We start from the raw sequence: 25,199 nt of genomic DNA, 5'->3' as shown, positions 1-25,199 counted from the left end.
TTGGGACTCTCTAAGATTCCTGGAAGTCCACTTCCTTTGCCATAATGGGGAAGTTCTCCTTTATTATTTGTTCAAACAACTTTTCCACTTGTTTCTCTTCCTCTTCTCCTTTTGGTACCCCTATAATTCACATGTTGGAATGTTTAAAGATGTCCTGGAGGTTCCTAAGCTTCTCCTTTTTTTGAATTCTTATTTCTCCATTCTTTTCTGTTTGGTTGTTTTTTTCTTCCTTCTGGTCCACTCTATTGTTTTGAGTCCCAGTTTCCTTCCCATCACTATTGGTTCCCTATGCATTTTCCTTCATTTCTCTTATTGTAGCCTGCATTTGTTCATATAACTTGCAACCAAAATCAACCAGTTCTTTGAGCTTCCTGATCACCAGTGTTTTGAACTGTGCATCTGATAGGTTGGCTATCTCTCGGTCGCTTAAAAGGATAGGTTCTGGGGCTTTGATTTGTTCTTCTCTTTGAGCCATCTCTCTTTTCTTTTTTTTTTCTTTTGGTCTTGTTGCACCTGTTACAGTAAGGGGCAGAGCCTTAGGTGTTCACCAGGGCTGGGCACCCCAGTTGCTGGGTTGTGATGTTGTATGTGGAGGTGGGGTCAAGAGGGAACAATGATGCTTGCTCCATTCTCCATGGGACCTCAGTCCCTTCTGCTGCTTCCCCTGAGCAAACTGGTCTCCTCTAGTGCCAATTCCCATGTGGCTGGGCTTATGCACACGGTGGGATGCTCCAAGAACCTCTCCTATGAGGCTGGGCGTCTCTCCGTGCATCTCAACTCCCACAAGTGTCCTCAATCAGTGGCCTGAGGCTCTATTTCCCAGCACTGGGATCCTGGGTTGCATGCACTGCCTTGCTTTACAATCGCCACCTCACCGGGTCTGCCAGCTGCTGCTTGCGCACTCAGGGTCCATCCACTGCAGTGTTTTGTGCCCCAGATGCCTTACACACCTGGTCCCAACTCTCTCTGCTCTCCGCTCCACAACCCACGCCTGGCTGCCCGACTCTGCCCCTCCTACCGGTCTGCATGAACAGGTGTATTTCAACTTCTTGGTTGTCTGACATCCATTCAGATCAATTTTCTGTCAGTTCTGGATGTTATTCTGTTTCTAAATTGTTGTTGTCCCTATCTTGGTTGTGTGTGGAGGCACAGTGCATCCACCTATGCCTCCATCTTGGCTGGAAGTCCCAAAATAAAAAAATACAATTCATTTACTTTTTATCTTCTACATTATCTTGGTACTGCTTTGTGAGTGTATAATATATTAGTAGCAGTAGATGCTTTTTTATAGCATGCTTTTGTCTATAAGGACTGAGTGAACAAAAAATTAATAACTTTTGGTCTATAAAATAGTATAATTTAACTAAATTTTAACTTTTCATTTTTAAAAAAATATCTAAAATTTTCAACTGAAGCATTTCTATTCTCATTGTATTGCTTGGGGATTTTCTCTCCTGTTTTCTTTGGATAAAAACAACTGAATTAACAGACAGTCTGTGCCAATGGAAAGAGTTCTGGAGTCATTCTGTTCAGAAAAAACTTATTTGTGATTCCATATCTGCCCATACCACATGACCCTAGCATCCCACGTTATCTTCTTGGGCTCTCAATTCCTAAAACAGCCTGAGGTTAATGTATGCATTCACTTGTCTAATGCTAGTTGAATATCTGCTATGTGCCAGGCTCTATTCTAGGTGCTAGAGGATACCACAGTGAGCAAGACTTCTACCCTCATGAAGATTATAGTCAGGGTTGGGAGTTTGTGGTAAATAATTAAACAAATTAGCAGATAAATGGGTGCTTGAGTGTGATAAGTGCTTAAAGTAAAAATAAATCAGGCTAAAAAAATAGGAATTATCCAGGGGATCCTATTTGAGATAAAATGGTGAGGGAAGTGTTCTCTTATTTGGAGTAAATCTAGCTCATTGTAGGAGATGAATATAACCCTGATGCCCAAACAAGATGAGCATGCACAAATGACAGAAGCAAAGACAATGAAGACAGATCTCACTTGGGAACAGTGACTGAGGAAATCTTAAAGAAAACATTATGTGCCAAATCCAACAATGAATTTCACCATTCCTATGTCCAGACCAAATTGGGTTTGTGCCAGCATGTAACATCAGAAATATCTCCCCATATAATACCACAGATTAATAGACTGAAGAAAAAAAATAACAGTACTATCTCAAATGATGCTGATGAAGCATTTGATAAAGTTCAATACTTACGTATAATAAAAGTAATTAGGTAATCATTATGCATCAATTCCACAAGAGCAGAGATTGTTCTCTTAACTGGTTCACAAACATATCCTAGGTGACAAAAACAATGCCTGGCTTTAGTAATCATTTGGTACATATTGCTGAGTGAATGAACAAAGGAAGCAATGAAGGAAGGAAGGAAAGAAGAAAGGAATAAAAGGAGGATAAGAGGGTGGGAGGGAAGTTCTTTAGCCTGACAAGAGCACTCTACCCAGGGCTTACATCATCCTTAGTGGAACAAAACTTCAAACCTTCCCTTTCAGGCTGGGAACAAGAAAAGGGGACCCTCTCCTGGCCAATGCTCAAAGGTGCTCTGGACAGCAAGGTCAGGGTGAACACTTCAGGAGGGGGATTGGAAGGCAGAGAACAAAACTTTCAGTGTTTGCAATAGCATGACCCCTGTTACAGTAAAACTCCTGAAACCACATTGATCTCCCTACAGCAATAACTGTTGAGAAAAAGTAACCAAAAGTAACATACTACTTACAATAGGAACTAAAACTAGATACTCTAGGAAGCAGCCTAACACAGAAAACAGAAGAGCTTTTAGAAGAGAATTTTAAAATTCTAAAAGACATTTTAAAAATAAAATAAGTGAAGACTTATGTCAGGTTCATGGATGTAATGACTTAATATTGAAAAATGTTAGCTCTCCCCAAATGAATCTTTTTTTTTTAATTTTAAGTTATATGTTATGGCTTATGTTATTACAGTTGTCCAAAATTTTCCACCTTTGTCCTCCTCCATCCAGGTCCCTTTGTCTCCTCGGGCAATCCCCATACTTTTTCCATGTCCACGGACATGTGTTTTTACCAACCCCTCCAACTTCAACTAGTACCCACTTCCCCTCTCCTCTCTTACAGCTGTCAGTCTGTTCCATACTTCTATGCTACTGATTCTATTTTGCTCATTAGTTAATTTTGTTCATTAGATTCCCCATGTAAGTGAGATTACATGGTATTTGGCTTTCACCGAGTGACTTATTTCATTTAGCATAATAGTCTCCAAATCCATACATGCTGTCTCAAAAGAAAAGAGTTCCTTTTTACTGCTGTGTAGTATTCCATTGGGCAAATGTACCACAGCTTTCTTATCCAATCATCTACTGATTGGCACTGAGGCTCTATCCAGAACATGGCTATTGTAAATAAAACTGCTATGAACATTGGGGTGCATATATTCTTTTGAATGGTATTTCAGGATTCTTAAGATATATCCCCAGAAGTGGAATTGCTAGGTCAAATAGTTCCATTTTTTATTTTTTGAGGAAACTCCATACTGTTTTCCATACTGGCTGCAACATTCTGCATTCCCACCAATAGTGCACTAGGATTCCCTTTTCTCCACATCCTTGCCAACACTTGTTTGGTGATTTATTGATGGTAGTTGTGAGGTGATATCTCACTGTGGTTTAACTTGCTTTTCTCTGATGATTAGTGGTATTGAGCATTTTTTCATACGTCTATGGGTCATCTGTATGTCCTCCTTGGAGAAGGGTCTATTCAGCTTCTTTGTCCACTTTTATCTCTTCTTCCTTCCTTCGTCTGCCTTTCCTGTTTTTATTTTTTTAATTTTTTCTAAAACCTACAAGTGAGACAAAATCCTGGATCTGTGAAAAGACCAAAGTTGAACCCAAAGAAAGGATATCACAACAGATGGGACAGTGAGACAAATTTCACTCTGCTATTACAGAGAACCTGCAAGTTATTGCATATTTGTATTATTATTATTTTTCCAGTATTCTTGCATCTTTTTTAAATAGTATTTTTGTATCCCTCTTCTTTTTGTACAATCTGCTTTGCTAGGCTGGATATATTGTATGACCTGACAGCTTTCCCCTGATATCTCTTTCCATAGTGTATTGCTAATCTACTGTTTTTTAACTTACCTGTGTCCCATTAGCACACTACTCGAGGTTCTCTATTCCCTATTCTTGTTACCTAGATTTCATAGATTCTGTCATATGATTGTTGCCCTAATATTATTGTAAATAATTGCTATTCTGTGCAATTGTAATTACTTCACACCACCCCTCCCAGATCTTAGCCCATTTCAAAGTTTCCTGAACTCTATTACTATAGTGGTTAACTCTATTCTCTCACACACTACACCTATTTACTATCTTTTACTCTCACCTTACCTAAGAATCTGACGTCCTACAACTTCCCTGCTTTCTAGATCCAACTCACAATCCTTCCTTCCCCAATAAGAGTCTTATCTTCTTTCCATCCTTTCTACAAATCAGCTAGCTGGGTGGAAGATCAAAGTTAACAGTATACATAGCCAAAGGCTTTCCTATCTCTTCTCTACTGACTGCTACTGTAAATATCATAGAATACTCTGTTGCTGTCTTAAGCCATTTTGCCTTCCCCCTCCAACTGATGACAAAAAAGAATAGGAGGAGAAGGTGAACACCAGGATACCCACTGGAAGAGGAAACCCAACAACAAAGGAGCCACTAACAGATAACAACAGAAGAAGGTGAAGGAGGGAGTGGAAACCACACAAACCTCAATCCAGGACCTATCTGGAAATACAACTAAACAGTAGAGACAGTACCCGATAAAAACAACTGAACAAGAGGAAGAGAGAATTCTTTAAACCTTATACACACAGAAGAACGAGCTTCAACACAACCTGCCCTCACCAGGAAAACAAAATACAAGAGGTGGTGGACAGAGTGACCCTCATTTAACCAGCAGGTGGGAAGGAAAAACCAAAGAAAGAGCCAACAACAATCAAAACCCAAAGGCAAACACAAAGCCAAATTAAATGACAGCCCAAGACCAGAGAGCTTCGGAGATCAAGGAAACTGCACCACTGAAACTCACTGCTATTCTACTAAAGAAGTTCGCATCACAAAGCCAGGGAGCCAGAACAGGTCAATTTAAGAACCTGAGGATAACAAGAAGAGTCTCACAAACAATGGGAAGACAAAGAAACAATCCCCAAATGAAAGGAAAGGAGGAAGCCTCAGAAAGAATGCTAAATGAAACAGAGGCAATTCAACTATCAGATATTGAGTTCAAAGAAATGATTGTCAGGAAGCTCAATGAGCTCACAATGAGCTACCAGAAACTACAGGGAAGCTACAATGAACTTACTGAAAACTACATCAACATGAAAAAGGAAATAGAAACTATCAACAAGGGGCAAGAGGAAATGAAGAATACAATTTCTGAACTGAAGAACACAGTAGAAGGAATGAAAAGCAGGATTAATGAAACAGAATATCAGATCAGAGAGGTAGAGGAAAAGTAGAAGAAAACACCCAGAAAGAGCAAGAAAAGGAAAAGAGGCTCAGAGAGAAAGAAGAGGGATTAAGAGAAATGCAAGACAATATGAAACATAATAATATCCGTATAATAGGGATACCAGAAGGAGAAGAAGAAGAGAAAGGGATAGAAAACCTATTTGAAAAAGTAATGATGGAAAACTTCCCTAATTTGATGAGAGAAAAAGTCACACAAATCCAGGAAACACAGAGAGTCCCAATCAAGAGGAACCCAAAGAGGCCCACTTCAAGACACATCATAATTAAAATGGCAAAATTCCAAGACAAAGAGAGAATATTAAAGGCAGCAAGGGAAAAATAGGAAGTAACATACAAGGGAGCCCCAATAAGGCTAACAGCTGGCTTCTCAATGCAAACGTTCCAAGTCAGAAGAGAATGGCAAGAAATATCCCAAGTAATGAGAACCAGATGTCTGCAACCAAGACTACTTTACCCAGCAAGGCTCTCAATCAAGATAGAAGGCCAAATAAGAAGCTTCCCAGACAAAAGAAGTCTAAAAGAATATACCTCCACCTAACCAGCTCTGCAAGAGATTCTAAAGGGACTGCTTTAAGAAAAGAAAGGAAAAGAGAGAGGGGGAGAAAGAGAGAGAGAAAGAGAGAGAGAGGGAGGGAGGACACACGTACATAAGGGCAATGGAATAAGTACCTATCAATAATAACCTTAGACGTAAACAGATTAAATGCTCCAATCAAAAGACATAGAATAGCTGAATGGATAAGACAGCATGATCCACACGTATGCTGCCTACAAGAGACCCACCTCAGGACAAAAGACACCTGCACAGCCTGAAAGTGAAGGGCTGGAAACAAATTTTCCAAGCAAAGGGACAGGGAAAAAAAGCCGGGGTAGCAATACTCATATCTGACAAAATAGACTTCCAAAAAAGGGCCATAAAGAGAGACGCAGAAGGTCACTTTGTAATAATCAAGGGAAGAATCCACCAAGAAGACATAAATATTGTAAATATATATGCACCCAACATAGGAGCACCCAAATACATAAAGAAAATCTTAGAGGACTTCAAGAAAGATATGGACAGCAACACAATTATTGTGGGGTATTTTAACACCCCACCATCAAAAATGGACAGATCTTCCAAACAAAAAATCAACAAATATATTGTGGCATTGAATAATACCCCAGATGAAATGGGCTTTACTGATATATAAAGAGCCGACCATCCCAAAGGAGCTTAAATACACATTGTTTTCAAGTGTACATGGAACACTTTCAAAGACACACCACATGATAGGACACAAAACAAGCCTCAACAATATCAAAAAAATTGAAGTCATACCAAGCATTTTCTCAGATCACAAGGGACTGAAGCTAGAAACCAACCCCAAGGAAAAAAGCTGAAAACACTCAAAATCATGGAGATTAAATAGCTTGCTATTAAACAATGAATGGGTCAAGAATGATATGAAGGAAGAAATCAAAAGGTTTCTGGAAACAAATGAAAACGAACTCACAACAACCCAAAACTTGTGGGACACAGCCAAGGCAGTCCTGAGAGGGAAGTTCATAGCAATAGAGGCCCACCTAAAAATGTTAAAAACATATCAAACAACCTAACCCTACATCTATAAGAACTCGAGGAACAACAACAAAGAAAGCCCAGAGCAAGCAGAAGGAAGGAAATAACCAAGATCAGAGCAGAATTAAATGAGACTAAATGAGACACAGAGACTAAAAGCACAATTTTAAGGATCAGTGAATCCAAGAGCTAGTTCTTCGAAAAGATAAACAAAATCAACAAGCTGTTAAGCACACTCATCAAGAAAAGAAGAGACAGGACCCAAATAAACAGAAATGAAAGAGGAGAGATTACAACAGATACCACAGAAATACAAAGGATTGTAGGAAATTACTACTAAGAACTGTATGCCAAGAAATTTGAAAACCTGGATGAAATGGACAAATTTCTAGAAAAATATAATCTTCCAAAACTCAATGAAAAAGAAGCAGAAAGTCTGAACAAACCAATAACAGCAAAAGAAATGGAAGCTGTAATCAAAAAACTCCCGACACACAAAAGCTCTGGACCAGATGGTTTCACAGGAGAATTCTACAAAGCATTTAAGCAAGAGCTAACCCCTATCTTTCACAGACTATTTCAAAAAATCCAAAAAGATGGAAGACTCCCAAACCCTTTTTATGAGGCCAACATCATCCTAATTCCACAACCAGATAAAGACACAACAGAGAAAGAAAACTCAGGCCAATATCGCTAATGAACATTGACGCTAAAATCCTCAAGAAAATACTGGTAAACTGCATCCAACAGGACATTAAAAATATCATACACCATGACCAAGTGGGATTCATCCCAGGGATGCAAGGATGGTACAATATTCGCAAAATCAGTAAATGTAATACATCACATAAACAAAAGCAAAGACAAAAATCACATGATCATATCAATGGATGCAGAAAAACCATTTGATAAGGTACAACACCCATTTATGATAAAAACACTCAGCAAAGTTGGAATAGAGGGAGCATTCCTCAACATAATAAAAGCCATACATGAGAGACCTACAGTCAACATCATACTCAATGGGCAAAAACTAAAATCTTTTCCACTAAGATCAGGAACAAGACAAGACTGTCCACTTTCACCACCTCTATTCAATATAGCACTGGAAGTTTTAGCCACAGTGATCAGACAAGAAAAAGAAATAAAAGGCAACCAAATCAGAAAGGAGGAAACAAAACTGTCACTGTTTGCAGATGACATGATAGTGTACATAGAAAATCCTATAGACTCCACAAAAAAGCTGCTCGACCTAACAAATGAATTTGTCAAAACAGCAAGATAGAATATCAATATCCAGAAATCAAAGGCATTTCTGTACACCAACAATGAAACAGCAGAAGCAGAAATCAAGAAAAAAATACCATTTGAAATAGCAAAAAGAAAAATAAAATACCTAGGAATAAACTTAACCAAAGAAGTGAAAGACCTGCGTTCAGAAAACTACATAAAACTGAGGAAAGAAAGCAAGGAACACACAAACAAATGGAAACATATACCGTGTTCATGGATTGGAAGAACTAATATCATCAAAATGTCCATACTACCCAAAGCAATTTGCACATTTAATGCAATACCTACTAAAGTACCAATGGCTTATTTCACAGACATATAACAAACACTTCAAAAATTTATATGGAACCATAAATGACCGTGAATAGCTGCTGCAATTTTGAGAAAGAAGACTAAAATAGGAGGGATCACAATACCCGACACTTAACTATACTACAAGGCCACGGTAATCAAAACAGCTTGGTACTGGCATAAAAATGGGCACATGGACCAATGGAACAGAACAGAGAGCCCAGAAATAAACCCAAGTCTCTACAGTCAATGAATATTTGACAAAGGAAGCAGCTACATAACATGGAATAAGATAGCCTCTTCAACAAATGGTGTTGGGAGAACTGGACAGCTACATGCAAAAAAAAGGAAACTTGAGCACCAACTTACACCATATACAAAAATAAATTCAAGATGGATAAAAGACTTAGATATAAATCATGACACCATTAAAGTCCTAGAAGAGGACATAAGTAGGTAAATCTCAGATATTTCATGCAAAACCTTTTTTACTGACATGTCTCCTAGAGCAAGGGACATAAAGGAAAGAATAAACAAATGGGACCTCATCAAAATAAAAGCTTTTTCACAGCTAAAGAAAACAGTATGAAAATAAAAAGAGAACCAACTGTATGGGAAAACATATTTGCCAATGATACCTCAGACAAGGGTTTAATCTCCAAAATATATAAAGAACTTACACAACTCCACTCTAAGAAGACAAGCAACCCAATTAAAAAATGGACAAAGGACTTGAACAGACACTTCTCCAAGGAGGACATACAGAAGATCCAAAGACACATGATACAATGTTCAATATCGCTAGCTATCAGAGAGATGCAAATTAAAACCACAATGAGATACCACTTCACACTAGTCAGAATGGCCATGATAAACAAAGCAACAAACAACAAGTGTTGGAGAGGTTGTGGAGAAAAGGGATCCCTAGTGCACTGCTGGTGGGACTGCAGACTGGTACAACCACTATGGAAAGCAGTATGGAACTTCCTCAGAAAACTCAAAATGGATCTGCCTTTTGACCCTGCAATTCCACTGCTGGGACTCTATCCTAAGAACACTAAAACACCAATACAAAAGAACCTTTGCACCTCGATGTTCATAGCAGCACAATTTACAATAGCTAGATGCTGGAAGCAACCAAGATGCTCATCAGTAAATGAATGGATCAAAAAACTCTGGTACATTTACACAGTGGAATTCTATGCAGCAGAAAGAAAGAAGGAGCTCCTATCCTTTGCAACAGCTTGGATGGAGCTGGAAAGCATTATGCTAAGTGAAATAAGCCAGGCAGTGAAAGACAAATACCATATGATCTCACCTTTAACAGGAACCTAAACAACAAAACAAAGAAACAAGCAAAATATGACCAAAGACACTGAAATAGAGGACAGGCTGACAGTGATCAGAGGGGAGAGAAGAGGGAATTTCAGGGGAGAATGGGTAGGGTTTAGAGAAACAAATTTAAAGGACACATGGACAAAAACTAGGGGGAGGGTGGTAATGGGAGGAAGTGGGGAGGGTTGGGCAGGTGGGCTGGAATGGGAGTAAAAGGGAGAAAACTGTACTTGAACAATGATTCAAATAAAAAAAATAGAAAAAAAGAATATTTTTTAAAATGAAAAAATTAAAAAATGGAACTACATCAAACTAAAGTTTTTGCACAACAAAGGAAAACATCAACAAAATAAAAAGACAACCCTGAGAATGGGAGAATATATTCATCAATACATCTGATAAAGGGTTAATATCCAAAAATTTTAAAGACCTTATAAAACTCAACACAAAAAATACATAAACCCAATTACAAAGTGGGCAAATGACCTTAATATACACTTGTCCAAAGAGGGCATACAGATGTCCAACAGATATATGAAAAGTTTCTAACGTCTTAATCATCAGGAAGATACAAATTAAAACCACAATGAGATATCATCTCATATCTGTCAGAATGGCTATCCTCAATAAATCAACAAAAAACAAGTGCTGGAGAGGATATCAGGGAAGGAGAATCCTTTTGCAATGTTGGTGAGAATGCAGATTGGTGCAGCCATTGTGGAAAGTAATATGGAGTTTTCTCAACAAATTAAGAATGGATCTGCTTTTTGATCCAGTGATCCCACTTCTGGGAATATATTCAAAGAAACCTTAAACAGTAATTTGAAAGAATATAAGCATGCCTATGTTCATTGCAGCATTATTTACAATTGCCAAGACATGGAAAAAGTCCAAATGTTCACCAGTAGATGGATGGATAAAACAACTATGGGACATTTACACAATGGAATACCACTCAGCCATAAAAATTAAAGGAATGTTACCTTTTGCAGCAGTATGGATTGACCTGGAGAACATCGTGTTAAGTGAAATAAGCCAGTCACAAAAATTCCATGTGATTTTACTCGTATGTGGAATCTAATGAACAAAGAGAACTAACAAGCAAAATAGAGACAGACTCATAGATAGCAAGCAGGATGCTACCTCCATAGCTAAGGACGTGGAGGTTAAGGTGTGGAGGGATTAGGGAAAAACGAAAAAAGACTCACAGACATAGTCAATAGTGTGGTGATTGCAGGGGGGTGTGAGGTATAAGGGGGCTAAGTGCTGATGGAAAAGTACAATAAAAATAAAATGCTAAAAAAAGAAAGAAAAAAGATTAGAAGAGGCAAGAAGGAAGAAAGATGATAAGAATAAGCAATAGAAAGAGAAAAACCCCAAAAAGAACAAAGAAAGGAGAAAAATAAAATAAAAAACAAGAAAATAAAAAATAGAGTACAAAGAGGAAAGAGTAAAATGTGCAATGTGAAAGAAAAAGTAGAGAGAAAATTTTAAAGAAAAGAAAAAATAATAAAAATAATGAAAAAGAACAAAATGGAATTCATCTCAGTAGAGTTTAGTGCCTGCCTACTGGGATTTCCCTTTGGATATCTTCCCATGTTATCTAAAGCTTGTGTGAGCCAGTGTCAGATGCTGTCCACATCTGGTCCCCAGAAGCCTGGTCAAAGCTGCAAGTTACCCACAGCTTGTGGCTGCCTCCACCAGGCTTGGCTGCACATGAAAGGGGCCAAGCTATGCCCCAAGGCACAAGACCAGAGGTGGGTCAGCAAATATCCTAAGGTACCACAAGATCTGCTTCTACCTGTTTCTACTGTTGATTGGGCTGTCAGATTTAGTCACTGAAAGAGCTGCTTCCTGAAAGGACTTCTGGCAACATTGGGAGGATGGGACCCCTGAATCTTTCATAAGGGGACAGGGTGCTATTTAGACTTCAAGGAAGATGGCAGGTGTGCTCCACTGCCCCAGAGTCTCATATCTCAGTATATCCTGGATTATTTCCCTGAATTTGGCAGAGTAGAGCCCTTAGTAGGCAGACAAGTAGAGTCTCTGGAGTCCAGAGTTTGGGTCTGCCTGAAATCAGGAGTGTGTTTCTATCAGGTATTTCTACCCACTCTCCTGTAAGGTAGAAGCACCAGTCCAGTTCTCAGGAAAGTGCAGGAAATGGTCACTCCCCAAATCCAGTCCCTGAACCCCCCCCACCCCGGAGTCTGCCTGTGTTGCTGTCTTCTCAGCAGGGATTAAGATGTAGGGTGGTAGAAAAAAGACACAGGGTGGGGAGAGAAACATCCCCCAGGGTGTGATGAGTGGGATAATAGAGGATGGGGTAATTGTTTTTCCACAGGCTTATTCCCCTTGGAGGGGCTTGCTCTTCTCAAGAAAAATGGCTACTGCAATACAGGGGGATGACCCCACACAGGGATCCTGGCAGCTGCTCTCCCACATTTCTCACTAACGCCTCCTACTCTAGACTCTCAGATGACTGCAGTCCACAGTGCCCTCCCTTCCTCAAAGCCCAGGGTGAGTGTCTGCCAGTGAGAAATTTGTGCTTTGGATCCTTTTAAAAAATGTCACTTTGTCTCCGCAGGGCTCTATCTTTCCCCAGCAGATAGATACCCCGCCTCCTTTCACCCCTGTATTCTACACAGGTGGATGATCCCGGCTCTGGTACTCAATGTAGAGGAGGCTGGTCTGGGGTCCAGGCTTCAGTCCTTTCAGGGAAAGCTCTCATAGCTACACTATCCCTTTGTATCCTTGGCCTGCTGTCTGTTGGATTGGGGCCATCCCCACCCTTTCTGCCTGTTTTGAGGTGGTTTCTGCTCCTCCTCTTCAGTAGTCTTCAGTTTGTAACTCTGGGTGACTCTTCCTCTAGTTTTATTTCCAGTTTTGTTCTGGGTGGAGGTGAAAGGACCTCCTACAATATTGCCACCTTGCAAACTCCTCCCAAATTAATCTACAAATTCAATGCAAATACTATCAAAACCCCAACCTGTTCTCTCTCTTTCTCTTTCACTTACTTGATAAAGTAAATCTAAAATCAAAACAAAAAAGAGTAAGTGTTGGAAAATAGGTAACACAACTTACAACAAGAAGAATCAAGATGAAGGATTCATATTACCAGAGATTAAGATAGTTTCAAAGCCATAATGACTAACACAGTATGGTATTTGTACAAGGAATAATAAACTGTGAAATTAATAGAATAGAATTGATAGTGCAGAAACAGACCCATGACACAGGAAAAGGGAACTTAGTATGTAATGGGAAGAGCAACAGTACTACAGAAAAAGGTAAATTACTTGGTAAATAGTGACAAAAAATTGGATCACTACATGGAGATTTTTTTTAATGTTGGGCCCCTATCTTAAATTATCTCCAAAAGTAACCACAGTTGCAAATGTGAAAGATAAAACTATAAAGCTCATAGGAGAAAATATAGAAAAATATATCTGTGATTTGCAGGTGAGGAAATCTTTTAAAATTCAAAACATAAATTGTAATGGGAAAAATTGATGGATTTGGCTACATTCCAAAGAAATACTTCTATTCGATGAAAACCAAAGGGGGCTAGGATCAAGGGTGGGAAGTGGTGATGGCAGGGCAGGGGGAGAGGTGGAGAGAAAATAGAGACAACTGTACTTGAACAATTAAAAAATGTGGAAAAAATAAACAAATCTTCACAAACTAGAAAACAAAGGGTATTTCAGACAAAATTATCCAATAGGTGGAAAATTGAAAGAGTACATATAGAAATTCTATGACTGAGAAACTTAACAAAAAAGGCCCATAAGAATGCTAAAACAGAAATATGGAGAAAAGATGGGAACATAAAATGCACAGGAGAAACCTATGGATGAACTGTATTCAACGAACTGAATGGCACACAATGAGACACCACTTCAATCACTCGTTCCAACAGGAGAGCAACACCAGAGGGGTGACATCAAGGAAGAGGAAGATGTGAGACCCCTTGTGCCCCACTGATGTTCATGTAGGTAGTACAGCCCTTCTGGAAGCAAATGCAAACAATGGTGAAATTAAATGCATGTCTATTCTGTGACCATAAACTCTCCACTCCAAGAATGTACCCCAGAGACACTGTCCTGGGTACAGGAGAACAGGCACAAGGTCTGGTAGTGTCTCCAGTGCCTCAGGTCTTCACAGAGAGTTTAGGAAGTTATGTGTGGACCATGTCTAGGGAGCGCAGGCCACATACCCAAGGTACCCTTCATTGTATAGAAGTCACCACTGACAGACCTCAGAAACATGTGCCCAGGGGAAAAAGAAAGAGATGAAATGGAATTTGTGGTACAATATCACTTTGGCAAATTTTTTAAATGTATAAACACAACATATATATTTTCCCCACTCTTCATATATTTTTAAAACTCCACACAATGAAAGAAGGCAAATTGGAAAGCTCTACATTTACATTCATAGAGGTGGTGGTCAGGTGGTGGAGGACAGGAGGTGTGAAGACAATGTCTAGAGAGCTGAGGTGTGTGGTTAACTTAGTCTAGACACCTGAGGTAACAAATCATCTCAGGTAACACTGCCCCTCCCCAGAAACATACAAGTAAATTATGTTCACCACATGCAATTGAAGACTAAGTCTTCATCTCTACCTAGCAATAAAAAAATGCAATGTTCTTAATCACTATTTGGATAACTCCACCTGCTTCTTTGTTTTCACTGGATAAAAGATTTTAAACAACAATCTTGGAATTTACTCAATGGTTAGGTTAAGTAATTATAATTATTAAACTTAGCAATCTTAGATTGTGCCAAAATGATGTCAGATATATTTATTGACTAGATGATGGGATATTTAGTTAAAGTCACAGAATCATTGAGACCCAGCTGTGCTGTTGAGCTTGCTGTCATACGGCATCACTTCTTTGGGTGGGCACAACACTAATGAGCAGGGATTACATACTGCTTCATCCCATTTACCACCTACAAAGAAAAGTCTGGGATTCAACTTTTTAAAATATTTGAAAGAAGTATTAAAAGCTCAGGAGCCTTGTGTACCTCCTTGTCCACTATGAATGTATTTGGGAGAAAAACTCGATCAGTTTCTGTTTATTTTAAAGAAGAATTCAAGTCAAGAAACATGTATAAAGGACCCATGGACAAGGACAAGGGGTGGAGGGAGGATTGAACATGGGAGGGGAAGTGGGTGGGACAGGGGACAGTAATGGAGGATAAGGAGGACAACTATAATTGAACAATTAAAGAAGAACTAAGGCTCTCAGCCTGTGCCCTGGTGATTTTCCAAGTTTTATAAATTGTAGGGGCCATGACTGTGAGCTCTGGTAGCCCAGCTTTGGCCTGAAAGCATTAGTCCCCTGTGCCTGGGGCTCATGGTTCTGAATGATTGACTATCTGGACATCACAGGCACCTGAGGGAAGAGGATAGAAAACAGTCACCATGCTCACCGTGCCTTCTGGGTCCACGAGCAGAAGATGCTTGGCCTGGCCATCATGCATTCCAGTGAGAACAAAGGAGCCTGGGTTGGTGGTACTTTTCCTGACCAGGAAGTCTCCATCTCGCTTCAGCAGCCCCTCTGCCTCCTTCCTGCTCATCTCACCTTGGTACCAAGGCTCAGCCTTCAGCTCTTCTAGCATCACAGCATCCAGAACTCTAGGTGAGACAGGGCTGATGCACTCCACAGAGGCAGCCTTGCTCAGCACTGGTCCCATGGGCTGGTTCTTAAGAGCATCTTCAAAAGGTTCTGCCATCAGCATTTGCCAGCAACAGGTGAACCCAGGAAGGGCAAATGATAAACAGTACAATGTGAGTGATGGAAATGCAAAGGCAACTCTACCAGAAGGAGGAACTATAAACAAATGACAGGTTGACAATATAATGAGACTCATCAAAACAAACACTTGAAAGCACAGCCCAAATTTTGTCATGAATCCTTCTGATAAATTTACTTTCCCAAGGCAGCTGAGTACTGTGCCTTTGCCAAGGATTCGAGCACACCCTTTCTCTAGCTGGTTAGAATGACTTCAGTTTTGCATGCCTCAGGGGGGTGTGCATATTACACAGCATCAACTGTTTTTGGAACATTAGCTAGCCTCTTTAACAAATACATTCTCTTCTAAATAAAAACCTGCCAAACTAAAGGAAATACACAAAGGAAAAGATGAGTTGCAAGATTTTGATTTTGTGCAAAAGCTAAACACAACCCATCAAATATTTACTTCAAAATTTTTGTATCAGGTGAATTTTTAAAAGAAAATAAAATTGATGTTTATTGATTCCCCCTGTGAGACTTGCCCCAGACAAGGAGCCTTACTTCCCCTTGACCTTCACTTGTTTCCCTGTGGAAAAAGCTCTTGTATGCATGGCTGAGATTGAGCTGACTTCAGGCTCTTCAGAACATGCCTTTCCCTACAGGGCATGGCCAGTGGTAGGACTTCTGCTCCAACATCAACAAATGTCAGAGGCAAATAAGTCAGCAGATACATCTAATAAAACCTCAGTGTTTGATTTCCAAATAAATAATTGTACAAAAGCACTTTGAAAAAATATAGAGAGTGCCATACAAATATGGTATTATAATTTGGGGCCACACTGCCAACCCAGTACAATGCAAGCACCACAAGAACAAGAATATCCTTCTCTTGGGTACAATTATATCCCTGAAGCCCTACATTATTCCTGGCATAGTTGCTACTCTATAAATATTCATCAAGTGCTGTAAAATAAGATCTATTGTTAGTAGAGGATGAGTAGAAATAAGGTGAATGAAATAAAAATCATGTTATTTTGACAGTTTTAAAATCATTTATATAGTTGGAGTGAAAAAGAAGTTAAAACTATTGGTTACAATTTTATTTCATTCTTTACCCTATCTTTTTCCTATTTACCTGGAGAAGTTGACAATTTTTATTATACTCTTTCTGTAACATCATCATCATCCCCACCATCATCACCATCATCACCATCATACCATCATCACCACCATCATTATTTAGCACTAATGACTCAAAATAAACAGAGTGCTGCCTTTATTTTTCTATACTTTTCTATAGATACTAGCCTCTTAGAGCCCTTTTGCCCTTTTGTCTCCTCTTCTTGAATTTGAGGAGTAGGAGTAGAAATTGATGGATGAGAAGATGTTGGCTCCAGGTCTCAATTTCCCTATCTCAAACCCCAGGCCAGTCTAACTCTCCCCAGGCTCTGGGGCCAGGATTCACTGATAAATTGAATAAATTAAACAGTAAAACTGTTTGACCACAAATACAAATACTAAACTGCAGTTGTGAGACATCATTAAAACTGGAACAGAGGCTCAGAGAGCCAGAGTTACTACCTGATAATACATAGTGGTTATTTAAGCTCCATGACAATTGGGACTTTGCTTTGTTTCCCTGTAATATCCCCAGTGAGTACAATGGTATTTAACACATGTTAGGTGTTCAATGGAATAAGGGAAGAGATCTGTAGTTGTAGAGAAAGAGAAATTCTAAGAGAACAATGAGAGGGAAGGCAAGCATGTGCATGCATACAAGAAGAGTGTGCTGCCATTTCTTGGTTCTATGTTGGTCTTGCTCAATAGACTGAGAGCTCTGTGAGGACAGTGGCCATACCATTTCACCTTGGCATCCTCAGCAACTGAGACAGGACTTTGTACACAACAGCCAATTAATATATTTAAGCAAATAAATAAATGAGTGTATTTATTTATGTATATTGTTTGTATCAATACATGTGCAGATCTTCAAGAGGTAAGTTAATGCCAAAAAGAGGGGGAAATTACTTTGCCACTGGACAACACAGAAGGACTTAATCCCAAAACAAAGGTTGACCAAAGTTCAAAGCCTTAAAAAGTCCAATCACAACCCAGAAAAGTGCTGCTAGTCATCATTGTTAACCAAAACCCAGCTAATAGAAAATTCAGTAATTGCCCAGATTTCCAATAAAAAGCAGTGTAGAAAGCAACCTCAAAAGAAAAGGAAACTAAAGGTAAATGGAAACCCACTCATGTCAAAGAGGTCCTTCCTGGGGCTGCTGTCTGTGCTGCTTCCTGCAGCTGGTCCAGCCTGCAGAGGGAAGTGCTGGGTATTCACGTAGGTGGGGGCTTCTCCCACAGGGGCCATATGCACTTTCCCTTCTGGAAAGCTGTAGGTGTCCATGGACCCTGCAACAAAAAAATGAGCCCTCTTTATTTTGCTAATGGTAATGCTGTTGATGCACTTATAGTTAAGCCACCCAGTTTCACAGAGTAGATCCTTCAGGCTAACCATAAGAAAATTCTTGCAGCTCTTCGTAGCTTAAATCTCCTCTTCTGAGCCCATCACATGCACTGTTGTGTTCTGGCTAGGACATGTTCTACACTTCATGTCAAAATGGGAGCTGTTAGCCCATGACAGTGGACACCCATGATGATTAGTCCTTGCTGGCCAGGTGAAGGGAGCAGGCCATACCTTTGTCTGACCATCCATTTTACAAAGGCACCAGATCAAACAACTGAACAGAAGAGTAACAAGTCTGATTTTAATTGTCATTTTTTCCTTTATATGTAAGTGAATGCTTTGTAAATTAATTTCATTCTAGTATTGCAGTGTAGGTGCTGTGATCCCAATTTAGAATGTTACTACCTAATGAACTGAGACACCTTTCATACAAAACAGAGCCAGACTTGCAGCCCCAACTCTAGACAGGGGGTCCAGCATGGGCATGAATGAGCCTTCCCTGTAAGGCAGGACCTCTATGGTACTTCCTACCTGGACCAAGACTGTGTCCAAGCTAGGCCAACAGTCCCTGCTGTTGTCACCAGAGGAGAATGAATGGTATTGCCTGGGCACAATTGGGTCACTATCTAATTCTTTCTACAGGATCCCTGCCTCTAACACATACATATTCTCGAAATGGCTTTTTGGTATTCCCATCTCCAGAGAAGGTCACCTTTTACACCCTATGGGCAGTGAGTGTTGAAGCTGGCTCAATTCAACTGGCAAGAGTCAGCTCAGGGCTTTTAAAGAAGCTTTCCACAGAGCCTGTTGTTGGATTTTTGGCAGCACATCACCATCTGCTTGTACACATGAGAATGGAAGTGTTCCGCTAAAATTCCTCCAGGGTGAGCATCTCCAGCAAAGTCATGAACTGTCTCTATTCCTATCCCTGCATGTGACTTCCATGTTCCACAGGCTGTTCCTGGGTTACATATCCTGGGTTTAGCAGTGGCTAGCTGCAGTTCACACATGTGTATGTACTGCAAACATATCAGTCTGTAAAAAGACTTTTACAAACTAATTTTTTTAAAAAGAAGATGAAAAGCCTCTTTCCTGATGATAACACTTTCCCACTCACATAATGGCAGATGAGGAGCTGGGACAGGTGGACACACACACCATGGTAGCCTTGAGAGTTCATTTTATTTAGGGAGAATAGCTGCCAGCAAATTAACAAGGAATATTCTTATTTGTTAGATGGAAAAAGATATTTATTGCTTTCAAAAAAGAACTTGAAGTGTATTAGGAGTAATGAGCCTCTCCCTGGCTGGTGGGGCTCAGTGGATTGAGTGCCAGCCTGCAAACCAAAAGGTCACCAGTTCAATTCATACTCAGCCTTGTTTGTGGGCACATGCTTGTGTTGCAGGCCAGATCCCCAGTTGGGGGCATGCAAGAGGCAACCAATCAATGTATCTCCAACACATTGATGTTTCTCTTCTTCTTTTTCTCCCTCCCTTGCCCTCTATTTAAAGGTAAATTAATAAAATCTTTTTTAAAAAGAGTAATGACTTCTGGCCAAGATGGAGGCATAGGTGGATGCACCGTACCTCCATGCACAACCAAGATGGGAACAACAACAATTTAGAGGCAGAATAACACCCAAAACTGACAGAAATTTTATCTGAATGGAAGTCAGACAGCCAAGAAGTTGAAATAGACCCATTCATCCAGACCAATAGGAGGGGTGGAAATGAGCAGCCGGCGCGGGTCAGGGCACAGGGAACAAGGAGAATTGGGTGTGTAGGGCATCTGGGGCACGCAAGATCTCAGCGGGTGGACCCTGAGTACACAAGTGGCAGCTGGAAGACCCAGTGAGGCAGCAATTGTGGAGCAGGGCAGAGCGTGCAACCCAGGATCCCAAGGAAGGGACTGAGGTCCCACAGAGAACGGAGCTACCGCCATTGTTCCCTCTCGACCCTACCCTCACATACAACATCACAATCTAGCAACTGGGGTGCCCATCCCTGGTGAGGACCTAAGGCTGCTCCCCTCACAATAACGGGAGCAACCAGACCCCCCCCCCCTAAAAGCGAGAGAGAGAGAGAGAGAGAGAGAGAGAGAGATGGCTCAAACAGAAGAACAAATCAGTGCCCCAGAACTCATCCTTTTGAGCAACCAAGAAACAGCTAACCTATCAGATGCACAGTTCAAAACACTGGTGATCAGGAAGCTCAAAGAACTGGTTGATTTTGGTTGCAAATTAGATGAAAAAATACAGGTTCCCATAAAAGAAATGAAGAAAAATGCACAGGGAACCAATAGTGATGGGAAGAAAACTGGGACTCAAAACAATAGAGTGGACCAGAAGGAAGAAAGAAACAACCAAACAGGAAAGAATAGAGAAATAAGAATTCAAAAAAATGAGGAGAAGCTTAGGAACCTCCAGGACATCTTTAAACATTCCAACATCCAAATTATAGGGGTACCAGAAGGGGAAGAGGTAGAGCAACAGATTGAAAACATATTTGGACAAATAACAGAGGAGACCTTCCCCATTATGGCAAAGGAAATAGACTTCCAGGAAGTCCAGGAAGCTCAGAGAGTCCCAAAGAAGTTGGATCCAAGAAGAAACACACCAAGGCACATCATAATTTCATTAGCCAAGGTAAAAATGAAGGAGCACCTAGAATCCTAGAAGCACCAAGAGATAAGGGGACAGTAACCTACAAAGGAGCTCCCATAAGACTGTCAGCTGATTTCTCAAAAGAGACCTTACAGGCAAGAAGGGGCTGGAAAGGACTATTCCAAGTCATGAAGGACAAGAACCTATATCCCAGATTAGTCTATCCAGCAAAGCTTTCATTTAGAATGGAAGGGCAGATAAAGTGCTTCTCAGATAAGGCCAAGTTAAAGGAGTTCATCATCACCAAGCCCTTATTTTATGAAATGTTAAAGGGACTTATCTAAGAAAAATAAGATTAAAAAAAATGTATAATAAAATGACAGCCAACTCACAATTATTAACAACCACACCTGAAGCAAAACCAAAAGAAACTAAGCAAACAACTAGAACAGGAACAGAATCACAGAAATGGAGATCACATGGAGGGTTAGCAGCAGGGGAGTGGGAGGAGGAGAGAGGGAGAAAAGATACAGAGAATAAGTAGCATAGATTGTAGGTAGAAAATAGACAGGGGGGAGGGTAAGAATAGTATGAGAAATGTGGAAGCTAATGAACTTGTAAGTATGACACATGGACATGAACTAAAGGGGGGAAGTGGGTGGGAGAGGGTGTACAGGTTGGAGGGGAATGAAGGAGGCAATCAGACAAGTGTAATAGCATAATCAATAAAATATATTTTTAAAAAAGTAATGAGTTTCAATAACTTATGTAAGGCTTATTTTTGCCCTGATGAATCTCTTATATTATCTGTCCTTGATCTGGTCAGAGCAACTAATATACAAAAAGACACCTCATTTTTAAATAAACCTATTTTTCAGTAAAGTAAATATGTCTCCTTATTTGTCCAAGTACATATATGTTATAGAAACACATTTTAAATGTCTATGGAACAAAGATAAGAACATAGTAAAACATTCCTCTGACATAAATTATAACTTTGATTTGCTATTTCCATCCCATTCTGACATAGAGCCATGTGGTAGATTCTGCCAGATGTTATGTTTAATTGACCAGGCCAGCATGAGTTGGTTATCTTTCAGTTGGGGCAGGAAACATATGAAATACTCTCACAAAGAGGTAATTTTTAAAGTTTATTGCTTAATGATAAAGGGATCAATTTAACAAGAGTATATAACCCTTGTAAACGTTTATGCACCCAACACAAAAGCATCTAAATACATACAGTAAATCGTGATAGAGGACATAGAGGAAGAGAACAACCATAATACAGTCATAGTAAGGGATTTTAACACTCCATTGACATCAATGGATTTTCCAGACAGAAAATCAATTTTTAAAAAGCAGACTGAAATGACACATTAAAGCAAATGGATTTAAATATTTTTAGAAGATTTAACCCCATTCTTCTCAAATTCAAGTGAAACATTTTCCAGAATAGATCACATGTTGGGCAAAAAAAAACAGTTCTCAGTAAATTTAAAAAGATTTAAATCGTATCAAGCACCTTCTCTGACAACAATGGTATGAAATTAAAAATCGAGTACAAAAAAAAGTGAAAAGCACACAAACAAACAAAGACTAAGTAACATGTTACTAAACAATAAATGTGTTAACAATGAGATCAGGAGAAAATCAAAAGATACCTGAAGACAAATAAAAATGAAAATACAATGACCCAAAATCTATGGGTACAGCAAAAACAGTCCTAAGAGGGAAATTCATACCAACACAAGCCTAAATCATAAAACAAACAAACAAAAATCTCAAATGAACAATCTAATATTATACCTAAAGGAACTAGAAGAACAACAACAAACAAAGCCCAAAGTGAGTTAAGAAGAAGTAAAATAATTAAGATCAGATTAGAAATAAACAAAATAGGGTCTAAAAAAACAATATAAAAGTTCATTGAAACCAAGAGCTGGTTCTTTGAAAAGATAAACAAGATTGATAAACCTTTAACCAGACTCATAAAAGGAAAGAGAGGACCCAAATAAATAAAATCAGATATGAAAAAAGAGAAGTGACAATGGACAACACAAAAATATAAAGGATTATAAGAAGATATTATGAACAACTCTATGCCAAGAAATTGGACAATCTGGAAGAAATGGATCAATTCCTAAAAACCATACAACTTTCCAAGACCAAATCAAGAAGAAATGGAAAATATGAACAAACTGATTATCACCAACAGAATGAAAGCAGTAATAAAAAAAAAACTCCTAACAAACAAAAATCCTACACCAATGATTCACAGGTGAATTTTACCAAATATTCAAAAATGAATTAACACCTAATCTTACAAACTATTCCAAACGATTCAAGAGGAGGAAAATATCTCAAGCTCATTTTATGAAACCATCACGATCCTGATTCTAAAACCAGGAAAAGATATTACAAAAGAAATTATGGGCCATATCCTTAATGAACATAGATGCAAAAATCCTCAACAAAATATTAGCAAAGTGAATTCAGCAATACAAAAAATAAGATCATGTGGGCTTTATTCCTGGGATGCAATGTTTGGTTCAATATCTGCAAATCAATTAAAGTAATATGCCACATAAACAAAATGAGGAATGCAAATCATATGATCATATCAATACATGCAGAAAAAGCACTTGACAAAATCCATCATCCATTTATGACAAATACACTCAGCAAAGTGGTAACAGAGGGAACATACCTCAATATAACAAAGGCCATATATGACAAACCCCCAGCTAACATCATACTCAACAAGGAAAAACTAAATGTGCCTTTCTTAAGATCAGGAAAAAGACAGGTTTGTCTACTTTCACCACTTTTATTCAGCTTAGTATTATAAGTCCTAGCCAAACCAATTAGGCAAGAAGAAGAAATAAAAGGCATCCAAATTGGAAAGGAGGAAGTAAAACTCTCATTTTCAGATGATGTGTTACGACATATAGAGAACTCTAAAGATTCCACCAAAAAACAATTAGAACTGATAAGTAAATGCAGTAAAGTAGCAGGATACAAAATTAATATTCAGAAGTCAGTTGCATTTTTGTATACCAATAATGAACTATCAGAAAGAGAAAACAAGAAAACAATCATACTTATAATTGCATCAGAAAATAAAATGTCTAGGGCCCTAGCTGGTGTGGCTCAGTGGATTGAGCATGGGGTTGAGAAGCAAAGGGTTGTTGGTTCAATTCCTGGTCAGGGCACATGCCTGGGTTGTGGACCATATCTCTGGTGGAGGGATGCACGAGAGGCAACCACACATTGATGTTTCTCTCCCTCTCTTTCTCCCTTCCTTCACCTCTCTCTAAAAATAAATAAGTAAAAACCCCCCAAAAAATAAAATGCCTAGGTATAACTTTAACCAAAGAAGTAAAAAACCTGTAGTTAAAATTTATAAGACACTGGAGAAATATTTGAACAACATACAAATAAATGGAAGCATGTACCATGCTCACTGATAGAAAGAATTAACATTTTAACAATGTCCATACTATCCAAAGCAATCCATAGATTCAATGCAATCCCTATCAAAATAACAATGGCAAAAAATGCCAGTGGCATTTTTCACAGAAATAGAATAAAAAATCCTAAAATGTAAATGGAACCACAGAAGGCCTCAAATACCCACAGCAATCTTGAGAAAGAAGAACAAAGTTAGGGGCATCATGCAACTTATATCAACCTATATTAGAAGGCAATAGTAATCAAAATGATATGATACTTGTATAAAAATAGGTATATAGATAAATGAAACAAAGTAGAAAGCCCAGAAATAAACTCTAACTACATGAACTAAAAATATATGACAAAGAAGGGAAGAAGATACAATGGGTTAAAGACATTCTATTCAATAAATGGTCTTGGGAAAATTGGATTGATACATCCCAAAAAAATGAAACTGAACCACTAGACCACTTTCCAATACCATATATAACAACAAACTTAAAATGAATTAAAGATAAAAATGTAAAACTCAAACCATAGAAATCCTAAAAGAAAACATAGGCAGTAAACTCTCTGACATTACTCTTAGTAATATATTTTATGATATATCTCCTTAGGCATGGGAAACAAAAGAAAAAAACCCAATGGGACAAGTTTTTGCACAGCAAAGGAATCCATGAACAGAATGAAAAGATAACCTAACAGAATGAGAGAAGATATTTGCCAATGATACATGTGAAAAGGGGTTAATATCCAATATTTATAAAGAACTCATGCAACTCATCATGAAAAACACAAACAGTACAATTAAAACTGGGAAGAGGACACTGGATGGGTAGCCCAGTTGGTTAGAGCATTGTACAGATATGCCAAACTTGTAGATTTGATCCCTTGTCACAGTATATACAAGAATCAGCC

General features: G+C 39.0%; 1 protein-coding gene and 1 long non-coding RNA gene across 2 annotated transcripts in view; both read right to left on the bottom strand.

Moving 5' to 3' along the window:
- The window catches only part of SHC3 (SHC adaptor protein 3), a 225,266-nt gene that overhangs the window by 33,608 nt on the left and 166,459 nt on the right, over positions 1-25,199 (bottom strand). Inside the window, exons 10-11 of the mRNA XM_028531456.2 lie at positions 18,010-18,168; positions 15,455-15,750 (exon numbers count right to left, since the gene is read on the bottom strand). Coding sequence (XP_028387257.1) covers positions 15,455-15,750; positions 18,010-18,168 — 455 coding nt within the window. The remainder of the gene's footprint in view (positions 1-15,454; positions 15,751-18,009; positions 18,169-25,199) is intronic.
- Positions 19-10,582, bottom strand: LOC118499637. Its single transcript, XR_004902144.1, has 3 exons — positions 10,481-10,582; positions 4,897-4,901; positions 19-30 (listed from the first exon to the last, which is right to left on the bottom strand). It is a non-coding gene; the product is annotated as an uncharacterized LOC118499637 (long non-coding RNA).

The sequence above is a fragment of the Phyllostomus discolor genome, chromosome 3, assembly GCF_004126475.2.
Source record: "Phyllostomus discolor isolate MPI-MPIP mPhyDis1 chromosome 3, mPhyDis1.pri.v3, whole genome shotgun sequence".
NCBI classification, from domain to species: domain Eukaryota; kingdom Metazoa; phylum Chordata; class Mammalia; order Chiroptera; family Phyllostomidae; genus Phyllostomus; species Phyllostomus discolor.
This window is presented reverse-complemented; position numbering and strand designations above follow the sequence as displayed.